The 23,465-nt window shown below is 52.6% G+C and overlaps 6 protein-coding genes and 1 non-coding gene across 7 annotated transcripts; 3 read left to right on the forward strand and 4 right to left on the reverse strand.

Annotated features, from left to right (window-relative positions):
- Positions 1–23: 23 nt before the first annotated feature.
- ACO1O0_002517 (lactonase family protein) lies at positions 24–1,272 on the reverse strand (the record flags this gene model as incomplete). The annotated part of the gene is made up of 2 exons (XM_083191985.1): positions 24–828; positions 890–1,272. The coding sequence occupies 2 exons, from the start codon at positions 1,270–1,272 to the stop codon at positions 24–26; spliced, it is 1,188 nt and encodes a 395-aa protein (XP_083053199.1).
- A 3,272-nt stretch (positions 1,273–4,544) lies between these two features.
- Positions 4,545–6,301, forward strand: ACO1O0_002518 (cytochrome P450; the record flags this gene model as incomplete). Its single annotated transcript, XM_083191986.1, has 4 exons — positions 4,545–4,796; positions 4,848–4,973; positions 5,037–5,814; positions 5,871–6,301. 4 exons carry the CDS (start codon positions 4,545–4,547, stop codon positions 6,299–6,301), a joined length of 1,587 nt encoding a protein of 528 aa, XP_083053200.1.
- A 505-nt stretch (positions 6,302–6,806) lies between these two features.
- Positions 6,807–7,673, forward strand: ACO1O0_002519 (uncharacterized protein; the record flags this gene model as incomplete). Its single annotated transcript, XM_083191987.1, has 1 exon — positions 6,807–7,673. One exon carries the CDS (start codon positions 6,807–6,809, stop codon positions 7,671–7,673), a length of 867 nt encoding a protein of 288 aa, XP_083053201.1.
- Positions 7,674–9,213: 1,540 nt separating this feature from the next.
- ACO1O0_002520 (pectate lyase) lies at positions 9,214–10,035 on the reverse strand (the record flags this gene model as incomplete). Its single annotated transcript, XM_083191988.1, has 3 exons — positions 9,214–9,561; positions 9,623–9,774; positions 9,840–10,035. The coding sequence occupies 3 exons, from the start codon at positions 10,033–10,035 to the stop codon at positions 9,214–9,216; spliced, it is 696 nt and encodes a 231-aa protein (XP_083053202.1).
- A 3,030-nt stretch (positions 10,036–13,065) lies between these two features.
- ACO1O0_002521 (uncharacterized protein) lies at positions 13,066–16,698 on the forward strand (the record flags this gene model as incomplete). The annotated part of the gene is made up of 7 exons (XM_083191989.1): positions 13,066–13,363; positions 13,429–13,664; positions 13,698–15,087; positions 15,163–15,244; positions 15,297–15,585; positions 16,045–16,362; positions 16,420–16,698. The coding sequence occupies 7 exons, from the start codon at positions 13,066–13,068 to the stop codon at positions 16,696–16,698; spliced, it is 2,892 nt and encodes a 963-aa protein (XP_083053203.1).
- Positions 16,699–17,716: 1,018 nt separating this feature from the next.
- Positions 17,717–17,807, reverse strand: ACO1O0_002522. The gene has a single exon. It is a non-coding gene; the product is annotated as a tRNA-Val (tRNA).
- Positions 17,808–18,121: 314 nt separating this feature from the next.
- Positions 18,122–19,965, reverse strand: ACO1O0_002523 (uncharacterized protein; the record flags this gene model as incomplete). Its single annotated transcript, XM_083191990.1, is given in 4 exon segments — positions 18,122–18,124; positions 18,173–19,397; positions 19,470–19,942; positions 19,957–19,965. 4 exon segments carry the CDS (start codon positions 19,963–19,965, stop codon positions 18,122–18,124), a joined length of 1,710 nt encoding a protein of 569 aa, XP_083053204.1.
- Positions 19,966–23,465: the final 3,500 nt, after the last annotated feature.

Raw genomic sequence — 23,465 nt, forward strand, 5'->3', positions numbered from 1 at the left:
CCCATTCTCTTGCATGGCACACTCTACTCGACCCAAATCACAGCACTCAGACCATCTTCCTCAAGTGCCGTCCCCGCATCTCCCACCCTCACCTCGGCGACAACACCTCCCAGCCGTCCTGTGGTAGTGTCCCTCTCTAGGATGGCAACATTGGCGCTCGTCTGGCCTCCCACAGCCACAAGATCCCCGGCGGCATTGATCTCAAAAGTCCGAGGGAAGTATGAACCAGCGGTCGTCAGTTCCCCGAAGCTCAATTCCACTGAGCCGCTGCTCCCGACGGTGATATCATAGGTTGCCATAGAATCCACCTCGTCACCAAAGGAGCGATCGTAGCGGTTCGAGACGTATACGAAATCGCCCTTTACGCGGATCTCGGCGGCCTTGGATCCTTCCGGATGCTCGACACCATCAGGGAGAGTGGAGATTGTCTGGAGCTGGGTCAGAGAGAGACAGCCACCCTCCTCGGAGACGTCCCAGGCAGTGACGGTGTTGGACAGCTCGTTCACTGTGAATACGGCGCTGGCGCCGGAATCATCTGAGGCGCTCCAGAAGACTGCGTGTCTTGGGCCATCTCCGGGGTTTGTCTGAGCGGAAGGACACTCGGTGAGGCTACCAGTTTCTTGGTCGATGGCGAAGATGTGGATCACGTCGCCACCGAGGTCCGGCGTAAGGATGTAGCCTCCAGAGGGATCCAAGTGGACCCCGTGCGGGTGGGATACATCCTGACGTTCGTGCGGTCCGGTGGTGATGTTGGAGAAGTCGAAATTCTGAAGGAGTTCGGACGTGGAAGTCAGCGGGAGCTGGTAAGTATAAACTTGCGACGATCCGCTGGGTTCGAGTGTCGTGTCAGCACAAGCCCCCATATTACACCGAGGAAAGGGAGACCAACTAGCATGCGAATGCAATGAAACCCTTTCCATTCTGGCCCCCATATAAAGTGCTATGCGCCTCGTTGCCCTCGGTGATGGCCTGGCCCTCAGTGCCTGGCGTCAAAGAACCATCGCCTCCGACCGTAAAAGTTGTCAGGCCATTTGGTGCAGACCAGGACGCTTCGTCGGGAACGTAAAGGGTTCCAGACTCGGAATCAAGGTCGAGCCACGAGGGCCAGAAATTGCCCGAGGGGACCTCGGAGTCAACTGTAAGCTCTCCCGACTCGGAGAGTGTCAAAGTATAGAGATTGCCGCTGAAATGAGATGCAATAAGTCTTGCGCCGTGGGCCCACGAGGGCAAAAGCCCGACAGCAAGTGTCAAGAGAGAGGTGCCGGTCATCATGGCGATTGTCGAGTCTGGAAGTGAATGAGCCAAGACAAAGACCAGAATCGTTCCATTGTCATTAATCGTGGCACTTTGGAGGCTAGCTTTATGTTATTTCTAGAGGCTAAATGGCTCTCGGCATCGGAGGTAGAAGATGCCTCCGTGCTCAAAAGAGAAAGAAATCATACATGTGACACACTGCTGATCCTTCGCTCCCGGCAAAATGGCAGGTAAAAAGCACTATGCTTATAGCCGGTCCAAATTCATGTCCTATTATTTGATTCTGAGATTGCGTATTGCTTATCTGGCATCTCCGATATTAATTACATGTACGGATACTCGGAGTCTGGGGATGAGCCCCTCACCACTCAATTAGCTTGACGATGTGATGGAGAGGCAATGACTTCCCCACTAATAAACCCTTGGGGAGTCTACCTGTCCCATGTTCCTGATCATCGCGAATAGTGGAGATCGGCGTAAGCAAGCTGCAGATGCCTGTTAAGCCCGGCCTCAGCGCGGTCCGTGACGCGTCAAGCGAGGAACCTGAATCAAGTGTCTGGGGCGGTTCTGACAGCTTCTCATTCCTCATAAGTGAATGCATCCAGGGACAGTAGTAGAGGCTTGTGGAGTTGTGTACCTGAGCGCTCTTGGGTAAGGAATATTGCACGGCTTTCGAGGGTTTATAATCTCGGTCTCTCTATAGAATGTAGAGATGGTACATACAACAAAACCAGAAGCTCCCGAGAACAGAGCACGCAGTAGATACCGTAGTCCGACCGCTCATAACCAGTATAGCAATATATGGATGAATTGGGGAGCGAGAACGGAGAAGTAGTGGCTTTAGGATTTTGCGCCCGACACATTCATGTCACCCACAGCATACGTGTACTCGTACATAGGAAGCGCAGCCTTGCGGGAGATGCATGTCATGTACTACTAATAGGTGTCTGAAACATATGGGCTTACTGAAACAGAACAGATCTCTGAGACCGGCTTGACCCACTGAAGAACGGGTTTCAGACCGGGAGTCTGGATGACGGACATTACACGCACGTGCCTATTCTAACCCCGTGAGCTTATAGGAGTAGGAATGGTCAAGGAAGACCCTGTACTCGTACTATGTAAGTGTGCTTTGCGTACGGAGTATATATAGCAATATCAGTAGGTGATAGTGTTGGTAAATCTAAGCTGCTGCCCCCAGGGTCGTCTCATCACAACGGTGGCTTGCGGGGAGCTTTGCAGGGACAATATCTCCGGCATAACCCCCTATTTTGATACTACTATGTAGCAGTAGCACTGGGGCTGCGGTCTCGTGATCGCTGGACTGGTGCGTTGCGCGTAATTTCCTCGGTCCCAGCTATCCGGATCGGATCCACCACGAAGAGACATCTGACGTTGAGATTTTGACCGAGGCCGCCGCGTGACGGAACACTGAGACAAGCCAGAAATAGATGGAACTTTGTATCACACGTTGAACAAGGGGTTGGGTTTGTGCTATCGGGAGAACAAGCTACGTGTACGTACATGCAGCTGAGACTTGAGCTGCGCCGAGATTCAATCGATATACCTAATACCTTGGAAAACGAGGTTGACTTCACGCTGATTCAAATACCAAGGACACCTACATGTATCCGTATTATCGTAATCAGAAAAGCACGCTGCCCTCCAGTATCCACCTAAATATCGACTGTGGCGTGTGTGATCTCCACATGGGCATCAAATATACTAGCCGTGTTCAGCTGGGCAGGATTCAAGAAACACGTTACACATTTATGATTTGAACCCCTGGCTCGATGATTTGATCCGATTCGAAGGCGGCTACGGGGCTAAGCGCCACGGCTGACGGCGTAATACAAGGCTACACGGATAGAAGGCCGTAATATGCTCCGAGTGCGTACTATATACATAGTAGTATTAGTATACGGATAGCATACATGCAGCCCGCGTTAGGCTCACACGGCCCGCTGGAAGGATTTGGCGGTTTCTGCGGGCGCGCGTGGCGCAGGGCTCAGGCTGGATTAACCAACATGATGCGTCGATGATCACTCAGCGCTGTCCCGTTCCTGGATCTTGGCAGTTGGCAGTTGACACCAGAGCGACCAGGCACCTGGACGCTCGTGCAAATGTCCATGGCCGGATTCCGGTGTACTCGTATTATTATCTCGCCTCGCAGGGCCACATCGCAGGGCCACATCACTGTGCCACACGTGCGCATGTGGGAGCCCGATGCAGGCTGCAACTGCACGAATCACGCCGACAAGATGGGATCTACCTCACATGCGCATCGGGAAAGGTCTTCCTTGCCTGGAGCCATGTTGACATGGTGCGTCCAGGGGACCAGAAGAGGCAGTCTGCAGACCTCCGGGCTAGGCAGTACGAGGGATATACGGATATACCCGTACCCATGCCTGTAAGCCCGATGTGTTTGTCCCTGCTCTCTGCCGTCCTTGTCTGTCCTGTACGAGCATGCACACATGTACGTGGGAGGGAGCGCGGACCATCTGCAGGTCTTACCGTCAGGCTGTTTGCTATTGCTACCAACATACATAGATCAAGACAGCGCTATTGATAGGACCGCTCGTTTGGAAGCCAACCAGATGCGTCCTCTGACTCCTCTCAGCCGCTTGAAGCGAGTGACCCTGGCCTATTTGAAGAGTTCACTACCCGAACTGGCAATCAGAGCCGCACAATAGCAGCACTGGCTGTCACGGGCATTCATTCATCACTGGCATTCATCACTGGCATCACTGGCGTGGCAGTGACAAACTTACGACTGACCCAATGAGAGCAGATGGATCCTGCATAAATGGTTAGGCACATGGCCCAGTCGTCCTCAGCCGCTTCTATTCATGTTGTCAACATTGGATCAAGGCCCCATCTGATGATGCAGACCCCATGTCTCATTGGGCTCCCGGAGACGCCCCAAAATCCTCAATCACCTTCTAGACCCCGTCATGCCATGGCCGCAGAGGTTCGGATGTATGTACTATGTACATGTACCTATGCTGTGCTCCTCGACCAACGAGAAGTCTCAGATCCACAGCAACACCGGACGGAGTGCCCTGCCAGTGCCAGGTTGCCTACACTTGGCTGGGTATTTATTTTTACCTGTCTACTCTATACAAATTTCTGTATAGGAGGGAGCAAGAGCCACAGAAATGCAGAGACATAAATATGCCATTGCCGGGCTCCCCAGCTCGCTGTGGCTGAACAAACGTGCAACCTCCCAATCTTCACCCGGGTCCAGTCCATGTTGCCCCTGGCACTTGAACAACTGTCTTTCACCGAAAATGAACAACATATCCTCCTCTATCCTGCCGACTCAGACGTTGGTAGCCACCTACACGGTTGGCTCCGAGTTTGTCGGCAGCTGGCCGAGCTATTATACGTTCGTCTTCGCCGTCCTGCTGCTCTCTGTGGCTCACTGGTCCATGAAACCATCGACCCGTCTCTGTGGCCTCGACCTGTTCCCGCATTACCAGGTTCCCAAGTGGAAGTGGGTCTTCGGGTCCGAAGGCCTCCTGAAGGAGAGCTACGAAAAGGTATGGATCTGTCTCATCTCGGTGTGATGCATCTGGCTGATCGAGTTCCAGTTCCGGGACCATGCCTACCAGATTCATGGGCCCGATGGCGTACAGGTCCTGTTGCCGTCGAGGTATATCAACGAGGCAAAGTTGTTGTCCGACCATTTTCTGGACACCGAAGTTGAGCAGTACCAGGTGAGACAGATAATGCTGTAGAATCGAAAGAGAGAAGTTGACTAAACATGCATCGGATTGCAGACACTCCAAACCAAGTACACCGGCTTCCCCGTCGAAAGCGACAAGCGGCAGACGGTAATCAACACACTCCGTACTCATATAGCTCCTGCCAAAATTGCGAGCGTTTCCCTGGACCTGAAGCCGGAGCTGGATCATCTCGTCTCCAACGAGTTCCCACCTTGCAACGACTGGACTCGGTTCAAGTTCCAGCCATTCTGCCTCCGAGCCATTGCCCGCATGAGCGGATACATATTTGTCGGTCCATCTGTCAGCCGCCAGGAAGAATGGATCGACATCAGCATCAACTTCGCCATGTACGTCTTCGTCGCGGGCGCCAAGCTGCAGCTCTTTCCGAACTGGATGCGGCCCCTGGGACAGTACGGCGTCTCGGAACTCGCCAAGATCAGAAGGTGCGTCTCCACGGCCGAGAGGATCCTCGAGCCTGTTGTCGAGGAGAAGCAACTCCAAAGTCTCACACCGGGTGCTGCTACCCCCTCGTCAGAGAAGACGCTCCTGGATGCGATTGTGGACGACCTCCCCGAGGAGATAAAATGGGACTCGCGGCTTCACGCCCAGCTCCAACTTTCGGCTTCCGCGGCATCTGTGCACCCAACAAGCCAGATCTTGTGTGAGTGCATGTACGACCTGGCTGCGCGACCGGAGCTGCAGGAGGAGCTACGTCAGGAGGCCCATGAGATTCTCGAGGCCGGTCACGGGTGGGCCAAGAAAGACAGTGCTTCCAAGATGAGAAAGATGGACAGCTTCATGCGGGAGGTGCAGCGATTCCGTGGAAATATGGGTGAGCCTTGCCGTAACCACAGTATCGGGGTTTGACAAACTAACATGGTCGATCAGCTACGTTCCTCCGAAGGGTCATGAAGCCCATCACGTTTGCCGATGGTATGCATCTACCTGCTGGCACATCCATCCTCTGTCCCCAGGTAGGCATATCTCTCGACGAGCGCTTCCACTCCTACGCGGACGTATTCGACCCCATGCGCTTCTACCGCATGCGCGAGGAGGCACAGGACCAGCAGGAGGGCAACCGCTGGCAGTTTACCTCCCCGAGCGATTTCAACATGCACTTTGGGATAGGGAGACACACGTGCCCCGGACGCTTCCTCGCCAGCACAAACATCAAGCTCGTCCTGGCGTACTTTCTCCTCAACTATGACGTGCGCTTCAGGCCGGGGGCCGAGCGGCCCAAGTCGTGGACCATTGTCATGACCAAGTCTCCTGACCCCAGCGCTGAGTTGGAGTTTAAGAGAAGAGTCCCGTTGGACTAGAGGGGCGTTCCGGACGTAACCTACCCACCCACTCTACTGAAATACCCCGGGTGGGTAACACGCGTTGATTAATATTGTTCATTGTTCTTCCTTTGCATCGGAATGGGTCGGGGAGTGAGTGGAGTTTGTGTAATAAATCTGCGGGATGTTCATGGGTCACAAACACCAGGCACCAGATTGAAGGGTTTCTCTATGCAATTCACGAATCTTTCAACAGAACACAAAGACAAAAAGCTTGGAAGTGGCAGTGAAGTACAGAACGATGGTATGAAATTGACAATGATAAACAGATCAAACCAGCCGATTTGGATCCATTCTTTGTATTACTCGGTTTCTTGTTAGACAGTACGCGCCTAGAAACCGAGTGATTCACACACAATAAAGGGATATATGTAGGGTTCTTTTTTGTTTCTCCCATCGGACAAGTATCCCATTTCCCATCCTCACATTCTTGAAGAGTCCACAGAAAAGGGTTCAACGATAATCTGATCACCTTCGACGAACCATGGATACATTTCCCATCTACGATCCTTCCGACACTTCGGCTTACTTTGAGAGCGGTAGAAAGATATGGAGCACGACGTTTGGCGAAGACCTCTATGAGACGATCATCAGGATCCCCCTCCGGTCCCCATACTGCTCTCCGTCATCATACCCTCTAACCAACCCCATCAGAGACACCAGCCCCTATCCATCCGAGGATTGGCTCAAAGCAGCAGGAGAGGACCCAATCTTCCTGCAGGACGCCGAGACCGACATGTCCCAGGCCGCCTCCGCCAAGCTGACCCTCATGCGCGACGTCTTCTGGCCCTGGCTCCGCGCCCTCGTCACCGTGCGGCAGGACTCGCAGGGCACCTTCGACAGTCCCTGGAAGGAGAAGGACCTGCTGGGCATGCTCAACTGGTACCGCCTCGCCTTCCACCTTCCGATGCAGGCGAGCGTCGCGTCCGCCCGGGAGCCCTGCGACGGCGTGTGGCGCCTCATGCTCCTCAGCTCGCCCTGGGGCCGCTGCGAGCACTTTGACGACCTGCTCTTCTCGGGCGAGGAGCCCACGCCCGACATGACGGGCCGGCGCGAGCACATGGTCTTCTCGATGGAGCAGCTGGCGCGGTGCAGGAGGCAGGCGTTCCGGGGCATGAGGCACCCCTTCTCGGCGGGGATGGAGCACGAGGCGATGGGGAGGCTGGTGCGGGTCGCCAACGCGGGCGACTTTGGGGTCAATGCGGATCCGTGGTGTGTCTACGTCAAGCACTGGGGGCCGGAGCCGTATAGTGGGACGGTGGAGGAGGTTCTTGGTAGGCGTGCGGAGTGGATGGCGAGGGGCAGGGAGGAGGAGGCTTCGAGCGAGCAGGAGCTGTGTGATCTTGTTTAGGAAGAGTAGTTTGGGACACTGGAACTCTCACTACAAGTGTATGGAAAAGGGAAACGGATGTCATCACACACGTGAAGTTCTGTAGTGAGAAGCGATAAAACAGGTAGTAGGAAACGTCGTGAGTCTGTTTAACCAAGTACCAGTAGGAGGGGCATCTAAACTATTCCATGCCTTCCCGCGTCTGGCTTCTTGCTCTTGAGGCAAACTGGATTCCTAAGCAATTTTAATCTCGGGTAGCTTCACTCCGTAAGGTAGTATTAGTCCGTCCGTTTGGTTGGCGGTCATGCCCCATCAAAGGGCAAGGCAATCCTCGCCCAGATCAGAAACAGTTGCTCATTTAAATAGACAAATGGAAGGTAACTGGTGTGTCGCCTTCATGGGCTACAGGGTACTAAGGTGAAGACATGATGCCTGTTCACGGTAGAATGAGATAACCATTCTGCGTAAATTAGGAGGTACACTTATATCGGCGTATTACAGGCCAGCTAATCTAAGAATTTATGTAGTAAAACGTCTCTTCCAATACAAACTTTGCAGTTACTATAGTAATTTAAAAACCTTTCGTATAAATGTCGCTTGACTCTTGTCTGTTCGGAAGTGTACGAGCTCGTTGAGGTAAGTATACGTCAAAGTCACGTGGAATAAAGCGTGGCCATAGTTCATCGTGGCTGGCTGGTATCATCCTTGCCTGTGGCATGCACCCCTGTGCTTCTTCTTCCCTTCGTATCCCTTTCTGTGAAGCTACTGTCAACGTTTAGGGACATGCTATTGTCAGCCTCCTAGTCCAACCTTACCTACTATCACAAACACCACCCACTCAATCAGAATCGCTGTTTTTTTTTTCCCGCCATTACCACCCCTCTGTTAACGTCTCACCCTATTTTGGGCCAAGTGATGCGATCATAACGCTCGCACTAGTTCTGCTTCCGTAGCGATGGAAGAGAGCGGAAGTGGGGGGACCCCGAAGAGGGCACTTATTGCTGTCTCGCGTAGAAGCCCTCATTGGATTAAGGCGTGGGCTTCCAGCGAAGAGCTCATCACCATTGCTATTGGGATTATGCAGGAGAAGGGCCTAATTTCGCCCAATATGCAAACCGACCCCCATGCGATCAAGTTTCTAGCGACGGAGAGATGGGACATGCGCATATATATCGTGTTCGACCTCTTTCACGACGCCTACAATCCCGACAACGCACACCTCCCAAGTGAATATGACCTGCCGGTCATCTTAGTCTTCCTTAGCCAGAAGGAAAGTGCGAGCATCGCAGGCAGACCTATGGCGAACAAGGTCAATAGCGATATCAGAGCTCTTCATAACGCGACTGGTTTAGGCAGTCGGCCACCGTTTTTCGTCGATCACGCCGATGGAAAAGTCCCGTTCTACCCTAACCCACGTACTTCTTGCACGCCAAGTATCATATTGTAATTGTGTCGGAGAGAAGAACATGAGCATGTTAGGCTAGGAGCTGTACGGCATGTATATAGTATTGCATATCCTCCCGCAACGAGCTTCTCACTCTTGACACAGACAAGGGAGATTCTAGCAGGTTCCAATTTTCTCAGGCTCGCAGTCTCCCTCGCAGCCGTCATACACAACACAAGGGCTGTCCGCGTCAGTGCAGATGTTGGTGAGCGTGGCGACGTCGTTGTAGTTCTGGTTGATGCCCACCAGCTCGCCGCCGCCGTAGGCAGTGACACCCTCCATGACCACGGTCCTTGTGCACTGGGAGTCGCAGTTTCCGCACGAGCGGTAGACTTTGCCGTAGTCGTTGGCGTAGAAGTTGATGACATTGACGGTTCCGCAGCCGTTGTGCTGGATGACCTTGTCACTCGCGCCGTAGGCACCGCCTCCGATGATATAAGTCTGGTCGCCGGCTGCATCTTCCTTCTATCGAGGAGTTAGTATTTGTACCATCTCTTGTAGAAAGTTTGAGGCAAGGTGAACGTACAATGGAGATGGCATCCTCGCAAACGTCCTCGAACCAGACGAACTCGAGAGTGCAGGGACCCAGGCAGTGGACACCCTCCATCTGGTCAGCGCCAATGATGACGTTCTTCAGGGTAGCGCCAGAGTGGAGGATGAAGACGGCATCGCTATCACCTACGTAGTTTTGGTTTGGTGAGCTGCTATACCGTCTCTGAATCATTGTGGTTGTCCGTTCTTACCACCCTCACCGGAGCCGCATGCTCCAGAGCCACGGTCATACTTGACCCAGCCTGCATCAAAGACCTCTCCAGCTGCAATCTCAATGGGAGCATCGCTGGAGATGTGATCAGTCTCGGCAGGGATGCCATCCTCGTAACCGTTGCATGCTAGAGCAATAGGGAGGAGCGACGAGGCGAGAACCAATGTGGAAAGCATAATGCCGATTGTGAGTAGAAACAAAAAATGTTCACAGTAAACTTGAGGGGATCAAGAGTGGTGAGAGCGAAACATGTGCTGATCCTGCTTTGATGTTGGAAGTAAAGTCGGTTAAGCCTGCTACACTTTATACGTCTGGAACGCAGCGTGAAAGACCATCACAGCCAACCTACAGTTTCTACCAACCGGAATCAATTATCCATCAATCCTGATCCAGAATTTCTTGCGGGGCCCGTGCAAACACGACAGCTATGAATCCAGGAGCACGGAGGTTTCGGCTGATGTCAGAGCGTCACGGATACTGAAACGTCCCAAGGCACCCCACCACGGAAGCTGGACGGGCAATATCCGTGGAATGGGTATTGGAATATTAAGCTTACATTGATAAAAGCCAAGGAAAAGCTTAAACGCTCCAAACAGAAGCACGCCCACGTCGGATCGGCGTGTGGCGTCCTGTCGGGGGGTCCTGGGACATGAGTATAGACTGGGACGCGAGACGTGGAAAATCTTGGATCGTAGGAATCATCCCTGCTCCAAACTGTGAAACACCACGGCGAGGGATAATGAATCGACTGACCCCTGGGTTGTATCAACGATGGTCGCTGCTTCGGGCGACATCGGAATTTTGACCCGTTTCGGGTTGTGGGGTGTCGCTCCGCCCGACTCCGGCGCTGGATGGGGAATATGGAGGCCTCATAAGTCGTAACTAGGCGTTTTGAAACGTCTCCCATGGTCATAAAACAAATCTAGTTGTTTTGAGTGTATCTTTGATCTACCATGGGCGGAGACTGTGCGCTTTGAAAATACATTGCAGATGTGTAATACCCAAGTCCTCCACAGTCCACGCATCCACGGGCGATCGCTTAAGAGGCTTCGGAAGTTTAGAGGCCTGTTGGCATTGCACAACCACTAAAATTAATGATGGGGAAACGCTAGCTTCGATGGAAATAAAACATGGAGAAGATGCAGATCCCATTGAACCCCCTTTCCCATATTTCCAGGTCGATGACGATTGTATCCACAGGTAGACCACGCGGGCGAAGGTCATTAAAAACAATCATAGGAGTATTTCGATTGTAAACCCACCAATCCGGGCATAGGGGATGATTGAGATAAGAATACCATAGAAGGTATACGGCTTACTACAAACTGGAGGGTCGGAGGGCCACGGACAGAGGAAAGGCCCTGTACGCGCCGCCATCATATTCGGCCCAGGGGGAGTTGTTGTGAGCCAGATAACTAGTAAGTATAAGGAGATCTTACATTCGGGAAGTGCGTGTATTATTACCAGCCTTTCTTTGTAACTAGCTTCCTCCCTCTTTCCTCAAGGGGCATGATTCGTGCGTTCTTTCTTATATCCCTTCGTCTCACTTCCCCTTCTGTATCTCCATAAAAGCTACGCCCACGCTTCCCGCATCGTTCTCATGCAGCAATCAGACGAGAAAATGTCTCTGGTCTTTGGTTGTCTTTGGTATCCGCGGTGGGATTAGCCATTTTATGATTCATGACTCGGCGTCCCCGAGATCCCTGACTTTAGTGCTTACCCCTTATCTTCCTCCACCAACTCTTAGCATCTCTCTGTCAGAAAGTGGTTGATGAGAAAGATGACAATGCGGGACCGGACTGACTAAAAAAGGCAAAGCATCACGGCAGCTGCAACTCAACACCTTGGAGACCAAAAGAATCGGTCTCCCGTACCACTTGCTGCTATTTACTAGTAGCCCTCATGTCCCTGAGAGATAATTACGATCCGGGCACACCACTTAACTCTCTTCGTCTCCTTGCATGACCACTGACACTTTCTCTTCCCCGAACATATCAGACCCAAGTTTCTCCCATCATGCTGCGTACCGTTGCCAAGCCCTGGGTCGCTATGAGTTCTTTGGTAGCGTATCTGTTTCTTACCATCGTACAACTCGCCGTGGTCGGCAACTTCCACACCCTAACGTCGCGGGAGAAGCTCGGCGTGGCATGGTACAGAAACTTTTGGCAGTTCAGGGGCCCAAATACCAAGACTGAGGCGAAGCAATGGGTCGTGGCTCTTCTCGAGGGCGGGTCCAGGGCGATCGGTGGTATCTGTACGAGCACGTCAGGGCTGACAGGGGTACTGCAATCCCCATCTTCTAGAGTGAGTCAACCGAAGCACATATATACAGAATATGGATTGAGTCATTGACACTGGTTTAGGGTTCACCAATGTCATCTGGAAATCTCTGATTGGTTCCTGTCAACTATACGGGGCTATGATCGACTTAATCCTCATGGCTGCAGAGTGGGACAGTGCGGATATCTCGACTCGCTCTGAAGATGCCTGTTCGAGGTGATCCCTCGTATTGTAGGCACCTTGACAAAGGCATCTTAGTGACAGCGGGTCATCGCTTCATCGGCTTATCGGAGATGTACTGTAACTTGTAAGGATGGGTGTCTAGGGTAGTATTTCAACGTAACCTTACTCCCCTCGGTATGCTTGGCAATCCCAGCTGAATGGCCATGTGCATGCGTGCCAGGTTCATGCAAGCTGGCTCAGCCCCAAAGTCAGCCTTGGGCCAAGAAACATGGCTCCCCGATTTCAGGCAGCTCTGTATCATTAAATAAGATTTCTTCGACTTTCCAGCTCTCTGAAAAATGGAGTAATACAAGTAAATACTCCGCACTAATACTCGATGCTGGAGCAGGTGCTGCAACTTTCCTATGATGTACGGTACATGTACGAATGAGGTCCTATGACAGGCTGCGAACTTTTTGCCAGGGATATATAACAATGCTAGATCATTCACCGAAGGTCCACACCCACTTGTACTCGACCCCGCAACGATGGGTCATATAGCCTTGGAAGGCTGCAGGCAGAGGTGGGGATATTCGCACTTTGGATCCAGGGTTGCAGTGACGATGGCTTGGACGCAACGCACATGCGCCTTGTGCCAAGATGCAGAAATCAAAGTTGAAAAGCTTATTAGTGTCACTCTTCCTGGGTCCTGGTCTGAGTTGCATCTGAAATCAATTTGTCGGGTACTTGTAGAATAACCCGCAATGAAGGGGCTATCGTCATTGCTACTTGGCTCGTGGCTGGGCTCGGCCCTCGCCTTCGACTTTGAGGATCTCAACGACGACTTCTCACCTGCATTCAATCTCGAACTGTCCACCCACAACCATGACTCGGGCTTTGAGCTGCAAAGGGAGCCAGAGCCTGCTTTTGACATTGCCGATCAAAGTCCGGCCAACTCCAGCCTCTTTATCACCGACCTCTTAGCCGACGTGGATCTATGGGACGATGGCGACGATGACGGCAAACTCCTGGCGAGACAGAGCAAGTGTCCAGCAGGCAGCTGTAAGTTACCCCTAATTCCGAAACTTCAACCATGATTGCGCATTTTGGCTGACACCGTAGGTCAGACATGTGTGGCAACGGCAAATGCTGCCGCACCGGGCAAACATGCGTTACCAACGGCTGCTGCCCGTCTGGAAACTCGCAGTGCGGCACGCGCGGATGCTACAACCCCGGCGCCGGCGAAAGCTGCTGCGGCGGTACGGGCAGATACTGTCCCAAGGGCTACGACTGCGTATCCAATGGGTGCTGCCGCAAGGGGACCAAACCGTGCGGGAGCGGCTGCTACGATCCCAAGACTGAGGTATGCTGCGGTGTAGCGGGAACATGCCCCAAGACATCGACCTGTGTAACGGGCGGGTGCTGTCCCAAGGGGATGAAGAAGTGCGGGAACAGCAAATGCTACGATCCGACCAAGGAGACGTGCTGCCCGGCCAACTCTGGTCTCTGTGGGAGACAGAGTGGCAGTGGGGCCTGTGCCCTCGACACCGTCTGCCCCAAGGGTAAAACGTGTGTGGAAGGCAACGGATGTTGCCCCGAGGGCCACAAGCTCTGTGGTACCAAGGGCTGCTATGATCCCAAGAAAGAGACATGCTGCGAGGACACGGGCGAGAGCTGCCCCAAAGACTACGATTGCCTGAAGGACGGCGGCTGCTGCCCCAAGGGCATGATCAAGTGCGGCAAGGAGAAGTGCTACGACCCCAACAAGTCGGTCTGCTGCCAGGACAAGTCGGGCAGCAACAACTGGGGCTGCCAGCGCGGACTGCAGTGCTGTGTCGCCTCGGGCGGATGCTTCGACTCCAAGACGCAGAGGTGCTGCGGTGGCTCCAGGAACTGTGCCATGGATGAGTCCTGCTGTGGCGGTAAATGCTGTCCCAAGGGCGAGACCTGTTGCGCGGGTAAATGCTGCAAGGGTAAGAAGAGCGAGACGTGCTGTAATGGCAAATGCTGCTCCGAGGGCTACACCTGCGACAAGAGTGAGAGGAAGCCGTGGTTGAGAAAATGTGTTCCAACTGAGACGAAGACAACCAAGGAGTGCGAGACGCCGACACCGACGAGAGATCCGCCCAAGTCCATGGTGACCATTCCGTTTGTGTACGACCCAAAGCGATTGGTCCGCGACAAGACCGACAAGTCGAAAAAGACGTATTTCGAAATGTCAAATCACGCCGTCTTGATCAACATGTGTCGAGGCATGAAGAAGCTGAATGGCGGCAAGGTCACCCAGAAGATCAAACTGACATATGCCGGAAAGGACGACGACGAGTGCTGGCACAAGAGAAACAGGGACATCATGTGTCCCGAGGGCTTCTGCAGGGACGCCTACGAAGAGTTCGTCGACCGGTTCTTCCCAGACGGCGTGCCCAAGTGGGCAAAGAAGGCTGTCACAGCCGCCAGCGACATGCAGTGCGACGAGTTCCCCTTTGCGAGCACCCTCCAGGGAGGAGACCTGGCCAACGGAATTGCCATGTGCATCCCGGCCGACCAGAACGGGTTTCAGGGCGGCACGATGGGGAAGTACTTCTGGGAAAGCATGGCCCCGGACAATATCCAGGCAGGCGAGGACTTCATGATTGAAATAAAGGGGTGGGACTGTGATGACGACAGCCACATCACTAGCAGACGGAGAGATGTCGCCATGGGCATGTTCGATGACTTGGACCCCGTGTCATTTAGCGCACTGGCAAAGAGGGATTCCTTTAACGACTTGATAGAGCAGTATGGAGGTGAGTTTTCCGGCTGCATCACACTCCTATCCCCCGTTCAATTCTATATTCGCCATACTGATAACGGCTTGACAGAGGAGATGTACCACGGGTTTGACACCGACAATCCGCGCTCAAACCTGATGACAATGCCACTTGGAGATTTGGCTGCGGGAACGTGAGTAATCAGCCATCCTCTGTGGATCCCTTTCGCTAAGAAACTTGCTCAGGTATCTTGTCAATCTTGACGTGAAAAAGGGAAACCTTAGCTACACCTTGGTGGACTACGTCGGCAACATCTTCGAGGCGACCGTCCTGTCCAACGGCAGCGTTCGATTCACACTCGAAGATGACCGGAACGCTGTTTGTCTTACTGGTACAACAGAAGAGGAGGAGGTTGAGCTTTCATACAAGGCGGAGACCTTGCCAGATCCTGTCAAAACGACGGAGGCCCCAGAGCCTTCGGAAACGGACAACGCGGGCTTTATGGTGCAGCCAAGGGATGCTGCCAAGGGAATGGTAATTGCTTGCGCTATTGTGGCTTTCTGGAACTAGTCAATTCTCAGCGTCTACTTTTTAAATTGTAATGTTGGACTTTAGGTGCGGGCGTTTTGCTCAGGCGTGGTCTAATACGTTCAATCTCGGGAGCAAACAATATCAGAGCAAAAGGGGTTTAAAGAAATGAATTTACGCTTTTCTGATTACACAAAAGAAACTATGCGTTCGGACCATAGCGCGCCAAAAGCTGGGTACCAGTGCGTGTGGTGACGAAAAGGGGAGCACGTGATATTGAAACCGATGATCCACCAGGTTGACATCGGAGTCAAAATTGACTCGCCATCGATCTCATCTGAAACTCAACACTAACTGTGAAAGCGCCCATTCATTGCCTCTTCTAATGATATCGCCAATTGCACGCGCACACGCCTAGCTGCTGGAATGAAGCCTTAAAGCCCTGCAATAGCACACAGGCTGCAGGAGATATCAATCATGAATCCCTTCAACTTCTTCAGGGCACAGTCTTCACCGTCCGGATGGTTTTCCGTCGGCCTCACGACGGAATTCCCCGACGTCGGTGACGACGACGACAACTTATCCCACGCCCGTCTCTGCAATGAGAAGCAGAGGCCCGGATGCAAGATCTTCCGCGTCCCCGAAACAGACGTCGCCCAGAGGACAGAGGTGTCTGTGGGCCTGGTTGCCGCTGAGGGACCGGATGCCTCTGAGCCCGCACAAGGCCTGAAGGGCCAAGTACTCGTCTTTCAGTACAAGGAGAAATTCCATGCGATTGATAACGTGAGTGGGTTTCTGTGCTTTTTGGTCGGGGCTCGGAACACTAATGGGCGATATCAGGAATGCCCCCATTCCTCATTCCCCCTCTCAGAAGGCACGCCCTTTGACATTGAGGACTTTGGAGTGGTTCTCAGCGCCGGCGTCATGTGCCCCAAGCACAACTGGTCCTTTGACCTTTTCACCGGCAATGCGGATCGCGCCACGTACAGACTCACGATATGGGAAGTTCAGCTCCGCGAGGTTGGAGCCAGCCCTCCAAAGGCATCGGATAAGCCCAACCGCATCTCCGATGGTACGGAGAAGGAAGTTTGGGTGAGGAGAAAGCCGAGAGTGGGTTAGCTAGGCATGGAAATTCGGCTGCCGACAAAGGTTTTCCAGGGGACGCCATACCTCCAACTTACATTGTGCTTGAAAAGCGCGCCATAGGGACACCCAGAAGTATGCTGTCTTTGTGTCTCACGGTGCTCCCGACCGTAGCGCATCCGCAGTGTCATCGGCTCTGACCCTCGCAGGCCTACATGGCGTCGATACCAATCACAGCATCAACAGACTTGCCGGGCGGCTACATACCTCGCCCAATCACTGGGGTCGTTTATGCGGCTTCTGCGCTGTACTTCGGATACAAGGCGCGCCCAACTTGGCTCTGTTGGATGCTAGAGGAAGCCTGGCTTCGCCGCGAGCAGCATCCCCACCAACAAGTACGTGGAGATGAATAAGTCCAGTCCCTCATGACTATAGATGCTTTTGCAGAAGTCATAAGTAGCCTTGGCATTTCTCGGGGGCATCTATAGCCAGTACCAAGGCCAGGAGATGCGCATACCTCAGGTTGTGGGTCACTGGTTCCTCGTCTCTCCGCCAGACATAGTCTTCGAGGGTGGCACTGGTGAATTCAAGGCGATATCAGGCGTTCCCTAAAGCATGGCCCGGGGGCGTAAGAAGATTGAGAGCTTTGACGGCTCCTCCGTGGCGGGGAGATGAGGGTTGAGCAGGAGACGCGGAGAGGGTGAGCTCGATGCCATGCACAGGGCTTCCTGGCGAGTGCTCGATGCGTGAGAAACTGGATAAAGCAGAGAGGTGGACGAGGATGCATGTGCTCTTAGTATTCTAGATAATCATTTGAGCGTGTACCAATACTCCCACTAGTCCTGGAGCTATCCCGAGTATCTCCCCCGGACACTCAGAGCATCACGGCAAAAGAGTGGGCCTTCCCGTTGCCTCACCGCGAGTCGTGCTGGTCATGTTGGGATGTTTTGTGCAATGAACTAAAAGGCTGACTATTATCGCATCTCTTTTTTTTTAAAAAAAAAAAAAAAAGGTTAAATAAATAAAAAGATCGCTGATCCAACCGGCAAAAGAATGGTTTCGCCCGGGCTCGAACCGGGGACCTTCTCGGATGATGTTAACATGATTTGTTAACGAGATGCCATAACCAACTAGACTACGAAACCGATGATTGGTTGATGGTGTAACGTCCTCGAGAATTAGCTCAAGAGTGTAGTTGTTCTCCGCGAGGCATCTTGCGAGAAAGGCACATTACGAGGGATGCCAGTATCCGGTGTTGGCATCGCTGGATGTTCAGAACAGCGCGTATTTCGGTAGCTCAAGTGCCTCGAATTGATTGGGATGGGAATATTAGAATAGGTCGTGCCAAACGCGATCTGGTGTGTGCCAACAACTATTCCTTCCACATCCGCAAGACCACACTCTGAGCCGTTTGGCAAGTAGGCAATTGATGTATATGCAAGGGCAGTTCCGGTACCGCTTACTGGGAATAGTATGAGTATCCTCCATGGAAATCCCTTCCAACACCTACTCTACAACTGCGAGCCTGCGTCAACTCGAGATACATCTCGGCTACATCCTCCACGGGCACCCTCGCCTGATCCCCCTCGAACCTCTCTGCCGTCAACCCAACGATAGATAACCGCCCAACTACCTCCTGCGTCTCGGGGTCCTTGGTACTAACGACGGCCATAAAGGCCAGCACAGCGCCAGCAATGCAGAACAGCATGTTTGCCACCAGCAGGCACACCAAGGGGGCAACGGGGATGCTCGAGACCAATACCGAGGTGCGATACTTGGCCTCCTGGGCGTCAGATTGCCGCAGTGCCACTACACCCATCCCGATAGCCGCGTGGTCGTACTCGAGGGCCCATCTATCCAGCATCTGCTGCGCACTGCGCGCTTCCAATCCTGCGAAGCTGAAGGCATGCGCAGGGGCGGAGAGGGCTCCAATGTTGTAGGCGATGGGGCCCTGTAGAGCGTTGGTGATGCTCATGTTGCTCTTGACCGCGTCAAATGCGGTCACGGTGCGGTTCTTCACGCGGTATGCAACGTCATATACCGTGGTCGTGCAGTTCATGGCAATGGTGTACTCCCCCCCGACTTTCTTCAAGATCTCAGGGTCCTTTGTTGGCAGGGGCCACGATGATGATAGCCCTGCCACCCCGATGAAGTGGAAAGGGTTATCTAAACCGGCAAGGTATCCCGACTCGAAAGACTGATCTTTCAAGGCCTCGTCCGGGTAATACCGCGTTTGAAAGTTTTGCAAGACTTGGCCCTCGAAACCGTTTTGGGTGCAGTTGAACGGCGTCTCTGAGCCAACGAAATCGTCCTTATCGAAACACCCACTACTCTTCGGGGCGCACATGGTGCTCATGGCATACGTAAACGCGGTATAGTCCTGTCTCAGGGTCTTTTCCGTATCGGCAGGGGATAGGTAGACGTAGGTGCGATCGGTAGCGAAATGGCGTTTTGCCGTCACTTGGCTCGAGAGGTTGTTGACGACTACAATGGGCTCAATGGGGCTTGGTACCAGAAATGCATTGCCTGCGGATATCAGCAGTGTGCATGCTTCCGCATCGTCAGGTTGGTCGATGTTGTACACCTCGGATTGGGCATTGTAGGAGTTGTTGCCCTTGAGGCATCGGTCTAATACAGAGAAACTGAGGTTGGTACCTGGACTAGGCGAGTAGCGGAAGATATTAGTAGGCTTGGTGGCCAGATGAAGCCAAGTGTCGGCGGCACAAACGAGACCCCTAACGAAGTCGGATCAGTGACATGACAACATTTACGGGAGCAGGTGTTAGGCGGCTGCCACGCTGACATACGACAAGACGATTCCTGTCAGCATCACCGAAGCCAGTGTCTGCAGTGGAGGCGTTATAGGGGCTCGCTTCTTCCGGTTGCTCGTCGTATAAGTCAAGAGCCTCAGAGCAGCCCTCCAAACTCCGCCAGCACGAATCTCCAACATCATGGCAAGCTGATAAGGAGTCGGCAGCGTGGTTGTCTTGCCCGTTCGGTCACGGATAGCCTCAGCCATTTTCCTGCTGGCAGGGTACGCTGCTAGTAAGGTCATGAAGCCGACCGAGATAGTAACAAAGGTGCTGGCCAGGGACGTGATGACGGTGAAGGTCGTAGGGCTAATGTCGACGTGGAGGTCATTGCCAGCCCTAAATCTTTCGAGGCTCCCCGGTTCGGCATACTGGGCGATGGTGGCGATGACGGCCACGTTGAGAGCGAGCACGGGCAACGTGACAGCTGCGAAGCCCCCCCAGATATCCGCCCATTTCCCTTGCATGCGCTGTGACGAGTTACTGTCGACATAGTAATAGTCTGGGGCGATATTGGGCATTGCGTCAAGCTGCTTGGTCGCATGACTCGCATGACCCAAGTCGTCGTGGGCACTCTGAACATGGGGGTTCATGTTGACTCGGTAGTATCCCCAAGGTGACTGCTAGAGTTGGCCCTGAGCATGAGCATTGGAGACCTGGGGGATAAATTTCTCTCAAGGTGAGTTTCCGGGCCACAGAAGAAGGTACATGTTGTGGGTATCCGTACGGATACAAGGTATATAATATCCTCCACCCAACAGCCCTCTCCCCGCCCCTGACATATTAGCATGCCTACATATTAGTTACAGGTTGCGAAATAGCCCAAGAAAAAAGTGGCACCTGTCGACAGGGATAATGGAAACATGAAGGATGCACGTTGCGAGGGACCCCAGCGGCTTGTGGGAACCGACACACCAAGATTTGAGGATCGGCACTTGTGGCTTCCACTATCAACATACATGTACTCCGTACGACGTACTACCAAGAATAACCAGCTGAACTGTGTACTACGTAACAGTGACACGAGTGTACTTCACACCATCAGCCTGGAATTGGGCAACCAATTGGCTATCAATCGGTCGGCGCCCGTTTGTGACAATCAAAAACCCTAACGAGCTACACACTTGCAATAGTACTTGGGAGAGTCCCTCGTAGTTGAGGTTACAGATACGGCTCCGACAGTTTAGAGCCGGGAGCTGGAGCTAGCCTAGCCCCGGGTAAGTTAGGACTCGGGCTTTTCTTTCTGGTGGCGGGCCCGAAATTAGATATGTACTTGCTATATTACAGCCCTACGGCCCTATAGAACGACTGCAGTTCTCAAGGCCAAGGTACTCCGTACCTAGGATAAATAATTTGTCCGCGGGGGTTTTCATGTGCCTTGTTTGTTCGCACAGCTCATTGGATTCAGCATTCAGCTTTCGGAGGTATCTCTGATAGGCAGGTCATCCATGATTCGGACTGTCTCAGTAACCACCTACATAGGATTGGTCTCGTTCGCTCATTCTGTGCGTGCAATACTTTTATTTTTGAGCTCAATGGAGTGGCGAAATCATTGATCTATTAATAATACATATCACCCGCACTCCGATCGAAACATTTCTTCATTTGCAGAGCTGGTTAGTATCCTTGTAATGTGCTTGGACAGCAATGGACTCTCTAACAAGATCACTTGCTGTAGAAGCTAGGGCGGACAAAGGACGAGTCTGTCTAGAACCAGCAGAACAATGTCCGCCGCGATATCTAGAATGGCCTAGCCAACCGAACCGCAAGCCCACTTCAAATACGGCAAAATACCACGATCTGCTACCTCAGATTCTATTAATTTAGAGGAAGTCCCAGGATGCGGGGGCCGTATACATGTACATGCAGGTATGTTGGCTGCCTGTACTTGCAGAGCTGGCACTGCACAGCAGCCAACAACCAACAGCACTGCCGGAAAGCGCACAGCCACGACCACTTGCATGATGGGTTTTGGAATGGCACGAGGAGGCGACCCGAATAGCGACGGGACCAACTACTACTTCAGTAGGTGCCGCTCGTGATGGGAAGCGAAGTGGACGCACATCGAGATTCAAGAGCCTGATCCGCCGTATCAGCGTCAGATGATGGTGTTAATCGACTTCACAGATTGCGGCATTGCGTTTTTCACCTGGAAAATGCAGCGCTACACAAGGCTGGATGACTTCGTCTTGCACAAGTGGCTGCCTACATAATAACGTAATGATCTTAAAGATGAGACGCATCCCCGCTCGGCCGGAGCTAGGATCAGCTGCATGAAGGCCAACTTCGCCTTGAAGCAATGCATCTTTATGTTTCAGCCACACAAGCCTCCTAGCCAGCATAATTGCTTCTTCGAGATAATTTATTGCTTTTTCGGGGTTTATGGGGGGTCAGGACCAACACGGCCATACATGCGTTTACCGTAGTTATCTGTAATGGCAGGCAGTCAAAGCCTCAATACATGCCATTGGTGCACAGGGAGGATTTAAAGACTCCCAAAATGACGTGGCACTTTATGGAGATGGGGTAGCCAATCCTGGGCAGAGATTACCTACACGTAGGTATAAAAAGGCAGCGGTTCAAGGTTCCATTTGTTGTATTGGTCTATTAGATGAGCAACACAATTTGATCGCTTAGAAAGCATAACAACCGCGGAACGTGGACCTCAATGTTATTGCCTATGCTTTGAAGATCATTCTCTCTATGAACTACGGCTACAATGGTACTTCCAGGGAACATCTGCTCGATTTGTCGAACGATCCTCTGCCCTGAATCTAACCTCAGTCGACAGCCTAATCGGCCGGAATTTCAGTCTTCTATACCACCCGGCAAACTCTAGAAATATTCCGGGAAGCCTGCCTACATGGGTGTGTCATCTGCTCGAAGATATGGAATCTGACCGAAAATCACCCACGCGCGTGGTCAGACATAACATCTGAGTGCTAGGAACCGATGCGATACCTATTTCAGAGGCTCCCGATAGAAGAAGGCGTCATACGACTCTGTATGCTATACCGAGATCCATTAAAGCATTATGATGATATTGCGAGATTTCGTCTCGTATCTATAGATGGTATGTAGCACCATTATGCCGGCAGTATCATCAAATCACCAGCAAGCTAGTCAGTAACGAGACCTGCTAATGTTCAGACGACAAATACAGCCCATATTTTATACCATGCGACATAGAGTCTAGCACGTCGTCAGCAACAGCGCTAACAACGGCATACGAGTAGTTTCGTCAATGTTCCTCCACACACACAAAATGTCCCTGCTTGCTAGCCTCGAGGCGCCCCGGCATATCAGTGGCATAAGTAAGTGGACTAGCTTCTTGACTGCATAAGTGCACGCAAATCACGAACCTAGTTAAATATCAATCGCGGAGTATGGAATCTGTGGAACGACCTTGTTTTGCAGTATCCACGGTGCGAACTAACGAAGCCTTCGGACAGATTGCTCGCCATGGCTATAATTGCAAAGCTTTTCCATGAGATCACGGGTGACAGATATGTAGCTGGGTTGTGGCAGTCAAATCTACTCGAGTCGCTGGGCTGGGAGATGTACTATCCCCAGCCACGACTAGAAGTGAGCTATCATGCACCTTCTTGGTCCTGGGTTTCTGTAGATGGACCCGTTCATCCAATGAGGCTACTGGATAAAGGAGAGCTTCTCGTCAGGCTCGCCGGTGTTCGTGTGACCACGCGAGAGCCAGACAAAATGCCCAACATGTGTGAAGGTTCGTTTTTTATATTGGAAGGCAAAAAGTTCACCGCAGCCTGTCACTATCTGGACAATGGCGGCCGCATCTGGACGGCTGATGGCCGCCGGCTTCAGACACACTTGCGTCCAGATTCATCGGATATCGAGTTTCCGGAGGGCTTCTTTGCTGAGGAGGTAGCCATAGATCGGCTTCACGTTCAGCACCAGAGTCTCGGTTTATTTAACACCGGGCCAGAAGATATCGAATATTTTTGTGCTGGGAAGGATTTTTTT

Source organism: Amphichorda felina (genome assembly GCF_050947745.1).
Source record: "Amphichorda felina strain 45539 chromosome Unknown scaffold_2, whole genome shotgun sequence".
NCBI lineage: Eukaryota > Fungi > Ascomycota > Sordariomycetes > Hypocreales > Bionectriaceae > Amphichorda > Amphichorda felina.